At 49.1% G+C, this 16,407-nt stretch overlaps 1 protein-coding gene across 5 annotated transcripts in view; it reads right to left on the reverse strand.

Moving 5' to 3' along the window:
- FARP2 (FERM, ARH/RhoGEF and pleckstrin domain protein 2) overlaps positions 1-16,407 on the reverse strand; it is a 204,508-nt gene that overhangs the window by 104,662 nt on the left and 83,439 nt on the right. For all 5 annotated transcript variants that reach the window (XR_012656392.1, XM_075068631.1, XM_075068632.1 and 2 more), the window contains 2 exons: positions 4,494-4,591; positions 2,558-2,672 (listed from right to left, as the gene is read on the reverse strand). Coding sequence is in view for 4 of the 5 variants with exons in the window: in XM_075068631.1 (XP_074924732.1) it covers positions 2,558-2,672; positions 4,494-4,591 (213 nt within the window). In the remaining variant the exon portion in view is untranslated. The remainder of the gene's footprint in view (positions 1-2,557; positions 2,673-4,493; positions 4,592-16,407) is intronic.

A 16,407-nucleotide genomic window follows, 5' to 3' on the forward strand; every position in this document is an offset into this window, starting at 1 on the left:
AAGTGGAGGCAGGGCCGTGGGTGGGTGGAATAGGAGCGTATCCCCTCCAGCACTCTGTCCTGATCCCCCCCATACACACACACACACACACCTCCCAGCCCTCTGCCTTGACCCCCCCAAGATATACCCCAGCCCTCTGCTTGACTCCTTCACCCCCGCCCCACAACCCCAGTCCTGAATCTGGCATCCGCACACATACCCAGCCCCCCCGACCTGACATCTGCACCCTCCTCACATGCCCCCAGCCCTCTGCCTGAGCGTCTTGACCCCTCATACCCAGCCCCCACCACCCACGCACCCCACTCTTGACTCTTCCGGCCCTCTATCCCCTCACCCTGCGACAACGGGAACCCTGCACCCCCCACACACACACTCCCAACTACACCCCTTGCACCAAATGGGAGCTGCCCAGGTAAGCGCCCCATACCCAAACCTCCTGCCCCAACCCTGAGCCAGATTTTCATTCTAGCTCCTGGCCAGACCCTTCACCCCCAGCCCTGTGCTCAGTGCACTCCCACCCTCAGCTCAGTGAAGAGAGAGGAAGAGAATGGGCCAGAATCAGGGAAAAAGTAGGTACCCACTGAATGTGGGCAGGGCCGGGACTCCAGACCGACAGCGGGCTGAGCGGGTCCGGCAGCTGGGATCCCGGCTGGCAGGAGCCAATGGATGGAACCCAAGTGGTTGTTCAGAGTTGCAAACGCTTCAGAGTTATGAACAACCTCCATTTCCGAGGTTTTTGTAACTCTGAGGTTCTACAGTACTATTTTATGGTCCACTTCTGTCCCACAGATTTTCAACTTTTCTATTCTCTTTATACTTCACAGAGTATAAAATACCCATACTATGGAATTTGTTTATAATTAATGAATTATAAATAAGGCCCTATGTAACCAGTGGCAAGTAGAAATTATATTCTGCAACTGGAAATTCTGGGACAGTCTTACACAAACTATTAATTTCTTTAAGTATTTTAAATAGAAAAGGAATTAGTTTTAAACCACTACTACTCAGACCATAAGGTCTTTAGCAAAGAAGACCATCATGATAATGTCTACAGTATTAAAAGTGTATTGCAAAGTTAATGCAGGTGAACAGCATGTTTTCATCCTCCTTATTTCTCCCTACCTCCCACAAAGTTAAAAACATCATGAGCTCTAATGAGACTTCATTTGTCTAACAAAAATGAATGGCAGTTAAAACAAAAAATGCACCCTGTATGAGTGACCACTAATGAGGTTGCTGCAGTCTACTGTATTTGGCAAGGTTTAGAGCAGGGGTCTCAAACTCAAATGACCACAAAGGCCACATGAAGTCTAGTGAACTGGCTCAAGGGCTGCATCACTGACACCTCTACCCTCACTGCCCCAGCCCCGCCCCCACTCTTCCCCTTCCATGAGGCCCCACCCCTGCCCACCCCCTTCTCCAAAGTTCCCACCCCAACACTGCCCCTTCCTGAACCCCTCCTGCACCCCCTGGTGACAGGGGTGTGGGCGGGGGCTCAGAGCAGGGAGTTGGTGTGTGGGGTGCAAGAGGGAGGAGGGGTGCGGCAGGGGATTGGGGTGCAGAAGGTGGCTCAGGGCAGGGAGTGCAGGAGGAGTGTGGGATGTGGCAGAAGGCTCAGGGCAGGGAGTTGGGGTGCAGGAAGGGTGCAGGGTGCGAGCTCCAGCCCAGCGCTGCTTACCTAGAGCAGCTCCGTAGTGGCAGCGGCATGCATTGGGGCCAGGGCAGGCTCCTGGCCCCACGCCACTCTGCTCCAGGAAGCAGCTGGAACCACAGCTCCTGGGGGAACAGGATTGGGTACAGGGCTCCGCTGCAGCTCCTCCAGGTACCTCCCATGAAGCTCCCATTGGCCGCAGTTCCCTGTTCCCAGCCAATGGGAGCTGCGGGGGAAGTACAATGAAGCGAGGCAACGCAGAAGTCTCCTCCCTCCCCTAAAGGAGTGCTGCCAGCCGCTTAAGGGAGCGGCGTAGGGCTCGTGGCGCCACGGGGGACAATCCTGCAGGCCGGATTCAGCCTGTGGCCTGTAGTTTGCCCACCCCTGGACTGGAGGTAGGCAGAGCGGCGGGGGGCGCGGGGAGCTTGGTGGGCTGCACAGAAGAGTCCATACAGCCGTGTGTTTGAGACCCCTGGGTTTAGAGTATAAATTGAAGCCATTATTGTGGTTTTGCTTCCACCTACTAACAGCATTTAGCCTATACCATCTATATGAAGAAGCAAGCACGTGTAAAATTGTAAATGGCCTGTACTTCAGTCTCCTGGAGAGAAGGTGTTCTGTATCAGTCTGGCACTATTTACACTACGATTAGATCAAACTGTGCCGGAACTTTTTAAACACATAACTAAGTATTTTGGGGGGTTAAAAACGGGGGGGGAGGAGGTTAGCTGTAGATGAGGCCTAACTCAGTGCTCCTGCATCTAGATTCTTTTACTGCCCACATCACCATGATATTTGAATTCCATCAAACAATTATAATCTTTCTAATTTCCCTGCACTGTTTCATCAATATGCTGTAATACTATAACATTTCCAAACAGCCCACCAATAATCTGCACTTACAAATGCTTCCTGTGAAACTCCAGTATCTTTCCTTGTACTCTTTCCTGGTTTGGCAAGTATTGGTTTGTTTTTAGGTGATCATGATCCCCAGATTCATCGAAATCCCCAATCTCCGCTATGATAAAAAGTAATAGAACATGTCAGAATTTAAAGAAACTATACTTGAGTAAAGAAAATAAAGTTAATAATCTTCAATTCTAACTTTTCTATAAAATACTATTTACATAGTACTTTAACTTATTTGTTTTTATGATGATATTTATTGGCATTCCCACATCTGCAAGTTTTCACGTGGGGGTTTTTCCATAAGAGACAGGACCAAACTATCAATCAATGAGTTATCTTTATCTCTAAAAAGTCATATCAGACTAATTGCTTCCAATACTGTGAATTAGGGAGCCATTGTTGGGACTTAAGTGTGGTCTACACACAAAGCTGCAGAGCAGTTTAAATGCAACTTCGTGTTTAACTTGCGCCTGTAATTTATAGGTGCAAACTAAACGGATTTAAACCAGGTTTAAACTGATGAATGTCCACATAGGGCTTTGCACCTTTTAATTAAAATTAGTTTCAAACTGATTTAAGTTAAACCAATGCAATTTCTGTGTAGACAAGCTCAGAGTAGTTTTGTAGAATCATGATAAACATATTTTAGCTTAAGTTTCAAAAAGGACTGCTATAAACACATCAGAATTTTTTTTAAATAGTTATGAAAAATATCATGAAAGTATCTTGTTTAAAATTAGGCTGACCTATAAAACCAAGAAGTTTTAAACATGATCATCTTGTAATATATTAAGCCCAAAATATTTATATTCCTTTGTCACCTTTGCTTTTCTAGCATCCTAAGATTCACTCCTGACCACAGATGTTGATACTTACTCAGCTGTTCCATGTTGATTTGAAGTTCTCTCAAAAACACAAGATAGTGCTAGAAAATCCTTGGTAAGTTTTCATAGCACAAATCATTGGACATTATGTAAAACAGATTTGGCCTTCCAATAAGTGGAGTCATATTCCATTATTGTGTCTGAAGAGATGTTTCTTAAAACATTTTTGGTTTGGGTGGGCAGGGAGAAAGGAAGAATGTATCCCCTTTGTCTTATATTTAAGATTTGTAAATAAATGTCATTGCTTGTCTCCTTTAATCCCTAGGACCAGATTTTCAATGCTATTTTGGCACCTAAATGCCTTTGAAAATCTGGCCTTAGGGGCTTCAGGGCAAGCATCTTGAAGGTCCTAAACAGAAAACAAATCCATTCAGTTTCCACCTTGCTCCCAGATAGGAGCCCACCACCTGCCTTTCCAATTCTTCCTTCTCTCTAACTCTTCCTAGCAACAAGTCCTTCCCCAGAAGGATGATATTCTCACTATCAGGCCTGTTTTCTTGTGTTGCCAGACTCCTGCTCTAATTCCTTCCACTTCCTCCCTGCCCTCCGTATGTACACTGCCTTGTAGCCTGAAGTTGATTTGGAAACCGATATTGGGAAGAATTAAGGCAGATAAGAAGGGCAGGCCAGAAAATGAGCAAGATTACTGGCACTGGGAGGAGAGTCAGGTGAGAGTTACAACAGATAAGAATCTTGACTCAGACCCACCTTCCAGCAGCCAAAATTATATTGCTTTTAAGCACAACACTCCAAAGTGGCCTCCTTCCCAACCCCATGAAAATTGGCCAATCCTCATTATGTTAAATACATGGTGATCATCCAGTATGCAGAAGGTTAAAGATTAAAAAAAAAAACACGTAACTAATTAATCAATATTAGACTTGTGAAATAGAAAATACTTGTTTTAGGGTTTTTTCGTTTGTTGGGTTTTGTTTTGTTTTTTTAAATTATTGACATGCAGATAATGCTTTGGTGCGCTGATACATGATCTAGTTCAGTTTAACAGTGGCAACGTCAGTTTATGCTAGGATAGCCAACATACTAACACTGCAGAAGATGAGAGATGATCAGAGCTGCTGTGTTGTCACTGCAGGTTAATCGTTCCTCTGCCAAGTCTCTCTTGATTTGTAATGCAAACAGATACCTAAAAAGAAAGAGTGAAGAATATAATCTTTTGATGAGCTAAAGAAAACTCAACACTACCTACACAATAAAGCAGCTTCTACAAATATTCTTCTAAAAGTACATAAAACAGAACTCATCATTTCTCAGCGACAATCACATAAAATTAAAAAAGTAGTACATAACATAGGTAGGTCAAATCCCTAACTAATCTGGCCACATGAAGTAATTTAATAGTGTGATGGAGTCAACTGTCACAGGGGAACCAAACTCTTTGAAAAGCTTGGCTTATCAGAAAGCAGGTTTTAGAAAAGACGGTTACTCACCTTTGTAACTGTTGATCTTCGAGATGTGTTGCTCATATCCATTCCAATTAGGTGTGCGCGTGCGCCGCATGCACACTCATCAGAAGATTTTTACCCTAGCAACACTTGGTGGGTCGGCTGGGTCGCCCCCTGGAGTGGTGCCGCTATAGCACCAGATATATACTCCTGCCAACCCAACCGCCCCTCAGTTCCTTCTTGCCGGCTACTCCGACAGTGGGGAAGGAGCGCGGCTTTGGAATGGATATGAACAACACATCTCGAAGAACCACAGTTACAAAGGTGAGTAACCGTCTTTTCTTCTTCAAGTGCTTGCTCATATTGATTCCAATTAGGTGATTCCCAAGCCTTACCTAGGCGGTGAGGTCAGAGTGAGACGTTGCAGAATGCAAAACTGCTGAGCCAAAGGCTGCATTGTCTCTGGACTGCTGAACCAATGCGTAATGTAAGGCAAAGGTGTGAATCGATGACCAGGTAACAACGCGACATATTTCCTGGATGGGGACATGGGCCAGGAAAGTGGTAGATGAAGCTTGCGCCCAAGTAGAATGGGCGGTGAGATGGCTAGCCGGAATGTGAGCCAATTCATAGCATGTTCGGATGCAGGATGTCACCCAAGATGAAATTCATTGTGAAGAGACTGGCATGCCTTTCATCCAGTCTGCTACCGCTACAAAGAGCTGAGGCGAACGTCGGAAGGGTTTGGTTCTCTCGATATAAAAGGCGAGAGCCCTGCGGACATCAAAGGTATGTAGTCGTTGTTCCCGACACGAAGAGTGTGGCTTCGGGAAAAAGACTGGGAGAACAATGTCTTGATTGACATGAAAAGCAGACACCACCTTAGGGAGGAAAAAGGGGTGCGGTCGCAGCTGTACCTTGTCCTTGTGGAATACCGTATACAGGGGATCCGCTGTCAAAGTCCGAAGCTCCGATACTCGTCTTGCCGAGGTGATAGCAACGAGGAAGGCTGTCTTCCAGGAGCGGTACAGCAGGGAGCAGGTGGCCAGAGGCTCAAAAGGGGCACCCATAAGCTTGGCTAGCACCAGATCCCAGGTAGGGGTCGGGCGTCTGACTTGAGGGTACAACCGCTCCAATCCCTTAAGGAACCTGGAAAAGAGGTGTGAGAAAAGATTGAATTGCCACTTTCCCCGGGGCGGAAGGCGGAAATAGCTGCCAGATGCACCTTTATAGAAGAGACTGCCAGGCCCTGCTCTTTCAGGGACGATAGGTAATCCAGGACAGTAGGAACAGATACCTGTCCAGGGACTAAGTTACTCTGAGCACACTAGTAGAAGAAACGCTTCCACTTGGCGAGATATGTCGTCCTCATGGAAGGCTTCCTACTGCCCAAGAGCACCTGTTGGACAGAGGCAGAGCAACGCAACTCAGACTGGCTCAACCACACAGCAGCCATGCTGTGAGATGAAGAGATTGCAGGTCCGGATGGTGAAGCCTGCCAAAGTCCTGTGTTATGAGGTCCGGCCAGAGTGGCAGGGCGATCAGGTCTGCCACTGAGAAGTCAAACAACAGGGTGTACCAATGCTGCCTCAGCCATGCTGGAGCAATGAGGATCAGGTGGGCTCTGTCCCTGCAGAGCTTGAGTAGGACTTTGTGGATGAGCGGAAACAGTGGGAAGGCATAGAGTAGGTGCTCTTCCATGGGATCAGGAATGCGTCTGAGAGGGAGCCCGGGGAGCGTCCTTGGAAGGAGCAGAACACCTGGCATTTCCTGTTCTCTCAAAAGGCAAAGAGGTCTATGTGGGGAAAGCCCCACCTCCGGAAAACAGAATGGATAACGTCCAGATGAATCGACCACTCGTGAGACAGGAAGGACTTGCTCAGATGATCTGCCAGAGTGTTCTGGACTCCTGGGAGAAAAGACGCTACCAAATCGATAGAGTGGGCTATGCAAAAGTCCCAGAGGCGGATGGCTTCTTGATAAAGGAGAGAGGAGCGTGCTCCGCCCTGCTTGTTTATACAAAACATAGCCGTTGTGTTGTCTGTGAACATTGATACACAACAGCCTTGTAGATGGTCCCGAAACACCTGGCATGCTAGAACGACTGCTCTCAGCTCCCTCACGTTGATGTGCAGGGCCAGCTCTTGGGGCAACCATAGGCCTTGAGTGTGAAGGCTCCCGAGGTGGGCACCCCAACCCAGAGATGATGCGTCTGTGGTTAGGGCCACCAAGGGTTGCAGTGGGTGGAATGGTATCCCTGCACAGACCAGAGAAGGGTCTAACCACCAAGTGAGGGAGTCGAGAACCTTCCTGGGGATAGTGAGAACTGAATCCAGACCGTCTCTGTGTGGATGGTATATTGAAGCAAGCCAGGTTTGGAAGGGACGGAGACGTAGCCTAGCGTATTTGGTCACGAAGGTGCAGGAGGCTATGTGACCTACTAGGCCAAGGCAAGTGCGCACCGACGTTGTCGGAAAGGATTGGAGACTTCGAATTATTGAAGCCATTGTTTGAAAACGCGACTGAGGGAGGCAGGCTCTGGCCAGATTGGAGTCCAGAACAGCTCCGATGAAGTCTATTCTCTGTATGGGTGTCAGAGTAGACTTTTCTGTGTTGATCATGAGGCCTAGGCTCCCAAAGAGGTCTCCGACGATGCACAGGGCTGCAGTACTTGTGACTGGGAAGTCCCTCAAATGAGCCAATCGTTGACATACGTGTAGACGTGTACTCGACGACGCCGGAGGGAGGCGGCTACTACAGCCATGCATTTGGTGAAGACACACAGAGCTGTAGAAAGGTCAAAGGGAAGTACCGTGAACTGAAAGTGTTGGTGGTTGACCACAAAATGGAGGTACCGTCTGTGTGGAGGATAAATGGCGATGTGGAAATAAGCATCCTTCATATCAAGGGTGGCATACCAGTCTCCCGGATCTAGGATGATGGTCCCCAGGGATACCATGCGGAACTTCAGCTTTATTAGGAATTTGTTGAGTTCTCGCAGGTCTAGGATCTGTCGTAGACCTCCCTTTGCCTTGGGGATTAAGAAGTAGCTGGAATAGAACCCCTTGCCCCTCATGTCTTTTGGCACCTCCTCTATGGCTCCCAGCTTTAGGAGCACCTGGACCTCTTGTAAAAGGAATTGCTCGTGAGAGGGGTCCCTGAAGAGGGACGGGGGGGAGGGTTTGAAACAAACTGGAGGTGGTATCCCGTTTCCACTGTGCGGAGGACCCAACGATCTGAGGTTAGCTGGGACCAGGCAGGGAGCAATTGAGAGAGGCGGTTGAAAAAGGAGGGAGAAGGATCCGGTAGGATAACTGGTGGGCTGTCCTCGGGGGTCCCATCAAAAGTTTTGCTTGGGCCCCATTGGTGGTTTAGGAGGCACTTGACTTTGGGTTCCTTGAGGGCCAGACTGCCTCCGCTGATTCCCCCTGCCACGCCTTCTGGTAGCGCCCTGACGCAGCCTAGTCTGATTGTAAGGGCGGTGTGGCTGGGGCCGGAAGGACCTTCGTTGGGTCACTTGCATGTGCAAACCCAGGGAGCACATTATGACAGGGTTGTCCTTCAGAGTTTGCAACCTGAGGTCGGTTTTGTCTGAGAAAAGGCCCTGGCCCTCGAAGGGTAAATCCTGAATGGTCTGCTGCAATTCAGGGGGAAGGCCTGAAGCCTGGAGCCAGGAGATACGCCTCATCGTCACTCCAGATGCCAGAGTTCTGGCAGCCGAGTCCGCTGCATCCAGAGAGGCCTGGAGGGAGGTTCTTGCTACCTTTTTACCTTCTTCAAGTAGGGCCGTAAACTCTGGACCGGATTCCTGGGGAAGAAGCTCCGTAAACTTCCCCACGGACACCCACGTATTAAAGTTATACCAACTTAGGAGGGCTTGTTGGTTTGCCACCCTAAGTTGGAGGCCCCCAGTCAAGTATATTTTGCGGCCTAGGAGGTCCATGCGTCTAGCCTCCTTCGCCTTAGGAGCTGATGCTTGCTGGCCATGACGTTCCCGTTCGTTCACCGATTGGACAACCAGAGAGCAAGGAGGTGGGTGGGTGTAGAGATATTCATACCCCTTTGAGGGGACCATATATTTCCTCTCTACTCCCCTTGCTGTAGATGGAATTGAAGCTGGGGATTGCCAAATGGTGTCCGCATTGGCTTGTACAGTGCAGATGAACAGGAGAGCCACTCTAGTAGGTGCATAAGCCGATAAGATGTCCACGACTGGGTCCTCTATTTCAGTCACCTCCTCCATCTGCAAGTTCATATTCTGAGCCACCCACCTCAAGGTCTTGATGGGCCCTGAGATCGATTGGTGGAGGGCCTGAGGAGAATGTTCCTGCTACCGCCTCATCAGGTGAGGAGGAGGAGGAGGAGGAGAGACCTGGGACCAACGGGTCCTGAGGTGGGTCGTGTACTTGAAGGGTGTCATCTGCATCAGGTGGAACCTCGGTGACTGCAGATGGAATTGGAGCTTCGTTTGGGCCCGCAGGGGGAGGGTGGCTCACTGTCGCCTCTGGTATCCGGTGTTCTGACGAGGCCGACCGTTGAGCCACTGATGGGGCACCTTGGGCCTGGCGGTAAGCCCATGGTGTCCAGAAGGACCAGTGATGAGGCCCTTGTTCGTGGCTTTGTCTCTCTTGATATTGGCTGGGGACGTCAGAGTCACACTCCTGATGGTAGGATGCACTGCCAGCTTGAGACGATACTGATGTGTGTCTCGAAGGCCACAGTGGTGCCGAGAGACCCAGGGAGGGCGCCACGGTTCTTGATGCTCGATCCCGGGGCGGTACCAGGGAGCGGTACCAGGAGCTATGGCGGTAACGCGAGTGAGACCGGGACCCTCTGCCAGGAGGTTGACCGGGATCTCGAGTCCCTTCGTCTGGAGCGACTGCGGGACACACAGTACTGAGATCAGTGCTGAGGGCCTGATCGGTACTGGGAATATCTGTCCGGTGAATGAGATGTTGAACGTCGCCGCGAGTGCGACTGGTACCGCGATGGAGAGTGGTGCCAGGACTGCAAGCGGCGCCAGGAGCAGGAACGACGTGATCAAGAGCATCTGCGAGACCGTGATCTGGAATGACGTCTCTCTGGCCGACGGAAGGAGGCCTTACCAGGGCCAGCTTGCCGATGGATTGAACAACCCGCACCGGCGGTGCCGGGGGTTGAGGATGTATTGGCTCCATCATAGCAATGAGCTCCCTTGCCGTAGAGAAGGTCTCTGGTGTAGAAGGGAGAGCAAGCTCAATCACAGCAGGAGCCAGGGAGCTGTCTGGCACCGGACTCAACGGCCCCTGTGGGACCAGAATCGACGGTGCCGCGCTAGGTAGAGCTGCAATCTGCGGTGCCGGTGTCAACGGTGCCCGACGAACCGTCTTAGACGAGCGCTCCTTCTGCGAGGCTAGAGTCTAAGCACTATGTCATTTCCCAGTCAGGGAAAGGGAGTGGTGCCGAGGAGTCGGTGCCGGTAGACGACGGTGGCGGGACTCCTTCTCGGTACCGGAGTGATCCGGTGCCGAAGGGGTGCTCCTTACCAAGGCAGGCTGTTGGGCGCTTGGTACCGATGTTGCAGGACTAAGTGCCGACTCCATAAGGAGCTGCTTCAATCGAAAGTCTTACTCCTTCATCCTTGGTTTAAATGACTTGCAAATGCGGCACTTGTCAACAAGATGGGATTCCCCTAGGCACTTGAGGCAGGAGTTGTGGGGATCCCCTATTGGCATCGGCTTCTGGCACGCTGAGCACAGTTTGAATCCCAGTGCCTTGGGCATGGCCCCGCACCGGGGTGGAGGAAAGGGGCTAATCCCCGATCCCCCCTTCAACTATATACACTAACTATGAATAGAAGTACTAACACTAACTATAACTACAAGAACTTGAACTATAAACTCTGTAAAGAGCAAAGGACTAAGAGAAGCTAGGGATGTGGAGATCAGCAAAGCCGCGCTCCACAGTTCAACGACGGGTGGTAAGAAGGAACTGAAGGGCCGTTGGGTCGGCAGGGGTATATATCCGGCACTATAGCGGCGCCACTCAGGGGGCGACCCAGTCGACCCACCAAGTGTTGCTAGGGTAAAAATCTTCCAACGAGCGTGCACGCAGTGCGTGCACATCTTATTGGAATCGATATGAGCAAGCACTCGAAGAAGAAAGTCTGTTTCGACCTCAGGATTAGATCTCGGTTATGGTTCAAAGGGTTTCATCTACCCACACAGTGGGGGAGGTGCATGGCTAATAACATCTTATTAGCAAAGTGTAGAGAGTAGGAGGAGTGTGGGGTCCTATAAATCATCTAACTCAGCCTGAGAAGATACAGCACTGGGGAAAGATGATACTGGACTTGAGACTTTGGCTGGAGCTTGCCTATTTAAAGAAACTATGGACTGTTCAGTGACTAAAAACTTTGGGCAAGCTGATATACCAGTAGCTGTGAAGAAATGGGACTGAATGCAATGGGTGAATCTGCTGGTGTAATACTTGTGTTTTAATAATTTGTCTGTCTGTTCTTCCTTCCCCTACCCCTACCCTTATGTAGTAGGCAAATCATCTTGGCCCAACAGGAGTACCCAAAGAAAGTGCATTTTTACCCCCAATCTCTGTTTAAAGAATTTGTAATAAACCTTTGTAGTCTCAGTCATCAAACCCACAGACTGACTTGCTATTCATTCTATGGGAGTAACATCAGAGCCTTTAATTTAACTGCTCAGCCCATCCTTCAGACCACTGATGGTTTGGGACTTTGTGTAGAAGCTTTATGTGGAATGGAAACAGACTGACTTCCCACTTCAAAAAAATTCTAAAATGACCATCCTATCAATTTCCTTGTTGATCAATCACAAAACCTGCAAGGTACACATTATTCTTAATTTACAGTTGGGGGAAACACCAATTATTTATATGAGAATAATTAAGGTTCTTTGATGTAGTCAGTTTAGAGCCCATTGTAGGTAGGTGCACATGTATCTCCTGTGCATGAGATCACCATCTTTTGAATAGCAGTTCTGTCAGGATTGAGCACATGCCCTGTGGCTCCTCATGCTTCTATGAGAAGGCATAAACGGTGGAATGGCCACCACACTTCCTCAATTCCTGTGCAATTCACAGTGCATGTTAGCTGAGGTCACCAAAAGCAGGGGTGGGCAAACTACAGCCCACAGGCCACATCCAGCCCATCAGACTTTTTAATGTGACTCTCAAGCTTCTGCCAGGGAGTACGTGTGCAGAATTCATGTCTCCTCCCCCCCCCCCCCGATTTCTGTGCTTCCCCACAGAAAAATGACTTCTGACAGGAAAGCGAAGGGAAGCTCCAAGAGCCATCATGAGCCTCTCTCGGCAACACAGGCAGCTTGGCTCAGTAGGGACGTAAATCACAGCCAGGGGAGGTGGGAGCGGGGCAGTCATGTGAGAGAGAGAGAGAGAGAGAGAGAGACTGACTCTCGGGCGCTCGGTGTGGAGTGGCAGAGCTTCAGAGTGTTTCTGAGGAGGTAGGCATGGGACAGGCTCTGTCCCTTCAGACAGAGCAGAATGTAGCAGCTTGCCTGCCTAAGTGAATTGTTCCCACTGTCTTTTTGAATTCCCCCAGGAGTATAAAACAGGTGTAAAAGTTTTAAGGCTCCTTCACATTGCCAGAGGGGTGTACAGGACAGTATGGCCTTATAAATGCTTATGGGGATTTCGTGATTAGAACTGCCTACATTTTTGGACTGACAACATTTCCTATCAAAATGTGCTCCATAAACTGTTTGCTACTGACCTTTCTGGAGATGATCAGTAGCCAGTATAAACTGTGAGTTTGATTCCCCAGCCCTCAGTTGTCTATGATGCAACACCGATCATGTGGCTGTGTAGCAGGGTGGTCACCCCGCTCCTGCCCTGAAGGGCTTAAAAACAGCCCTGGGAGAGGGCTGTGGTAGGAAAAGCAGCTACTAGGCTGATTGGGGAAGCAGCTGCCGCTGGGCCATGCCCCAGTCAGGCCTCAGCTGGCCCTATATAAGAGGCTAGGAGCCAGGAGCTCAACAATCCCTCTCTGTGTTCAGAGAGAGAAGGGCCTGGCTGTAGGGAGGTTAACCAGGTATCTGGAGTGAAGCAGGGCTGGGGAAAGGCCAAGGGAGCCGGGGAGCTCTGGCCTAGGAAAACCCCAGGCTGCAGGCCTGGTAAGGCCTATTAGATACTGGGTTGCAGGGGCAGCCCACGGGTAACCAGAGGCAGCAGGTCCAAACCCCTTTACCTGTGATGAGTGGCTTATACTGCAGTTTGCCCTAGTGAACAGGGCCTAGATGGAGACTAGGCTGTAGCCAAGACTGAGGAGAAGTGGGGACGGTGGGTGGGGGTTCCCCTGGGAGAGGGAGACCCAGAACTGTGGGGGTACTGCCAGGGGGCAGCACCCAGTTAAAAGGGGCGCCAGGGTCCTGGGAGGGACACGAGGGCCAGCAGTGGTAGCGGATCACCAGCTAACAGAGGGCACTCCTGGGTCAAAGAGCTAATTCCCAGAGACAACCCAGCAGGAGGCGCCACAGGGGTGAGTCCACTCGCTTACAGGCTGCATATATTCGTTGACTAATAACTAGAAATAAAGGGTCAAATCTAGCTACATTACGATTAGATAAGGGAGTGTGGGGATTTTCTCCAATGCTCCCCACTCCTATTCTCCATCTATTGTATTGTAGTTTAAATAAACTACTGAAATAATGGAAACCAGAGTGATTATATTGCCTTATTTTGACAAATAAAAACATGCAGAATTTTAAAATACTGTGCACAGAATTCCCCCAGGAGTAACTGATTCAAATGGAACTCAGAACACCTTGGAGATGAAATTTCAGCACTGCTTTGTGCCTATGAAATGCTGTGTAGGAAAGGTCACCTATAAGTGCTTGGAGCTCACTCTCTCTTCTAGATGAAGTGACAGCAACTAGAAAGACAATCTTCAGTGAGATGAAGTAAGAAGCACTCTGAAAGGGGCTCGCAGGGAAGCACCTCGAGTATCAACACTACAACAATGAGGTCCCAGGCAGCAGCAAGTCCTGACTTCTGCTACCTTTGTAGCCAATTTTCTCAAAACACAAAAATCAACAGTGAGATCCACTACAGGATCTAGTGCGCAAGTGCTTCTTTTAGGAAATTACCCTGACACACTAAGACAGAACACCAAGATTCAGGTCTATAAGACAACTGTTATTCCTACACTCCTTTATGGATGCGTAACCTGGATGACTCATCGACAGCACCTCAAGAGTTTGACTGGTAGGTGTAGCAGGAAGAGAGACTGAGATATAAGCCCTTGTATTAGAGGCCTGATATGAGGCTTGAGCTAAAGTAGTGGGCAAGATTTGCTAATATAAAGAGAAGTTAGCGAAAGTTAGGCTGTGAGCAAACGTCAGGCTCTGCCTGTTTTGCAAGTTTACAGAATTTGGCAAGAACAGGCCTAATATTGCAGAAACACACATTTTTAAAAAGTGCTAGGCACAGAATACTTACACAAGAGTGGTACCAGAACATCCCTATATTAAGGATGGTACAAAAACATTTCCCAAGGATAACAGGAACACACTAACCCCTTTTAAAATATAAGGTCAGGATGACAGCATAATAGAGATGTTTTGATTGAACCAACATGTATAAGGAGATGAGTGATAACTTGGCACTTCAGGGGGCAGTAACTATGTTAGAGGTGCAATATGTAACTCGTTTATATTAGGTGTGACAAGGCTCCGACCTTGTCTCAGTGGGTCCTGTGCTTCCTGGTGGATTACGCTAGCCTCAGAGGCTCACTATAACCCTCTACATAGCCCTTCTCTCTCTCTCTCAAGCTAAGGGTCACAGCCTACTGAGCCTTTTTCATCATAAGCCAGCAAGGGACGTGAGGAGAAGCAACCCTCCCTCGCATAGTCTTTGTCTCCCAGTCTCAGTGAATTAACTGGGAAAGGGGAGAGCATGGGCCTGCCCTCTATTCTGGGCCCTAGAACCCTAATAGTAGCAGCTATTGGAAGCTGGCTTTTTGGAAACAGGATGGAGTACAAGTCCCTTGGCCACTTCCCCACAGCAGCCCCCACTTCCTCAATATCTACTTCACTCCTGGGAAACGAGGTGGGGTGGAGGCAGGGCCTAGTGCAGAGCAGGAAGGTGGGGTGGAGGCAGGGCCTAGTGCAGAGCAGGAAGAGGCGAGATGGGGTGGGAGTTTGGGGGAGGGGGTCGGGTGGGGGTGGGAGTGGAGCCTGGGGCAGAGTGGGAGATTGAGCCAGCTCTGGGACCCAGAGGAAGTCTGCGCTTGCAGGTCCTCAAGGAATATTACCAGCACACTGAGCACTTGTCCAAGATGTGCATCTTCTGCCTGGGGGAGAGCCAATGACTCTGTCCATCAGTGAGGGGAATGAGGCAGTCACAAGACTGGCAGGGTTTGAACCCTAATGGTTTGGAGTCCGCCATAAGAGATGAAGGTTGGCACAAAGTGCCTCATCCCACTGTGCGGGAAGAGAGATACCATCCTACTGTGCAGGAAGGAGAAGGAGGAAAATGAAATTTCTTCACCCAATTAGTGAAAAGGAATGAATTTGAAAGTAGTTGCTTTCATCTTGCTGCCACAGGTAAGAGTGAACTGAGGGAGAGTCCCGGCCACTCCATCCTTTATAACCTTGCACAGGACTCCAAGGTATTACAGAGCACATGCATGACCCTGACAGACCCTGCTATTCAAAAGATTCCAATATTGCAAAGACTGGCATCATGGGCTGACTGCAGGGGGGAACTGACATATTGATAGTGACAAAGAATGTAGGGATAAGTCTGGAAAAGGAGAACAAGTAGCTTATTTTCAGTGCACTAGAGAAGGGAGAGCAAGTGGAGGGATGCAAAGAAATGGGTGACATGGTCAAAGCGTTAGGCTAGGAAAATGCTCTTTGAAGCAACATTCTGACTAGATATGAACAGGGCAAGATCACATTTGTCAAGGCTACAGGAAAGGATGTTACAGTAACCAAAACAGGACATGATCAGATCCTGGATGAGACTTTTAGCTGTGAGGATGAATAGAAAAGGCTGTGCCTTACCGATGTTATGCAGGAAAAAAAAAAATCAGCAATATTTAGACATAGCCTGGATACAAGACCTTAGAGAGAGGTTCAAGTCTGATATGAAACCCGTTACAAGCCTGAGTCACCTGAGAGTATGCCTACACTACAAAATTATGTCAATTTTATAGAAATCAATTTTACACAGTCAATTGCGTATGTCCACATTAAGAGCATTAAGTCAGCGGAGTGTGTCCTCACTACCATGGCTAGCATCGACTTACGGAGCAGTGCACAGTGGGTAGCTATCCCACAGTCTCTGCCATCCATTGAAATTCTAGATTAAGCTCCCAATGCCTGATAGGGCAAGAACACTGTCACAGGTGGTTTTGGGTACATGTCGTCAGCCGCCTCTTCCTCTGTGAAAGCAACGGCAGATAATTGTTTTGCGCTTTTTTTCCTGGGTTACCCATGCAGATGCCGTAACACAGCAAGCATGGAGCCCACTCAGCTCACTGTCACCGCTGCTGTTGTGGGCAAGTCTACTGTGGGGGCTGCTG

The sequence above is a fragment of the Chelonoidis abingdonii genome, chromosome 8, assembly GCF_003597395.2.
Source record: "Chelonoidis abingdonii isolate Lonesome George chromosome 8, CheloAbing_2.0, whole genome shotgun sequence".
In the NCBI taxonomy this organism is placed as follows: Eukaryota; Metazoa; Chordata; order Testudines; family Testudinidae; genus Chelonoidis; species Chelonoidis abingdonii.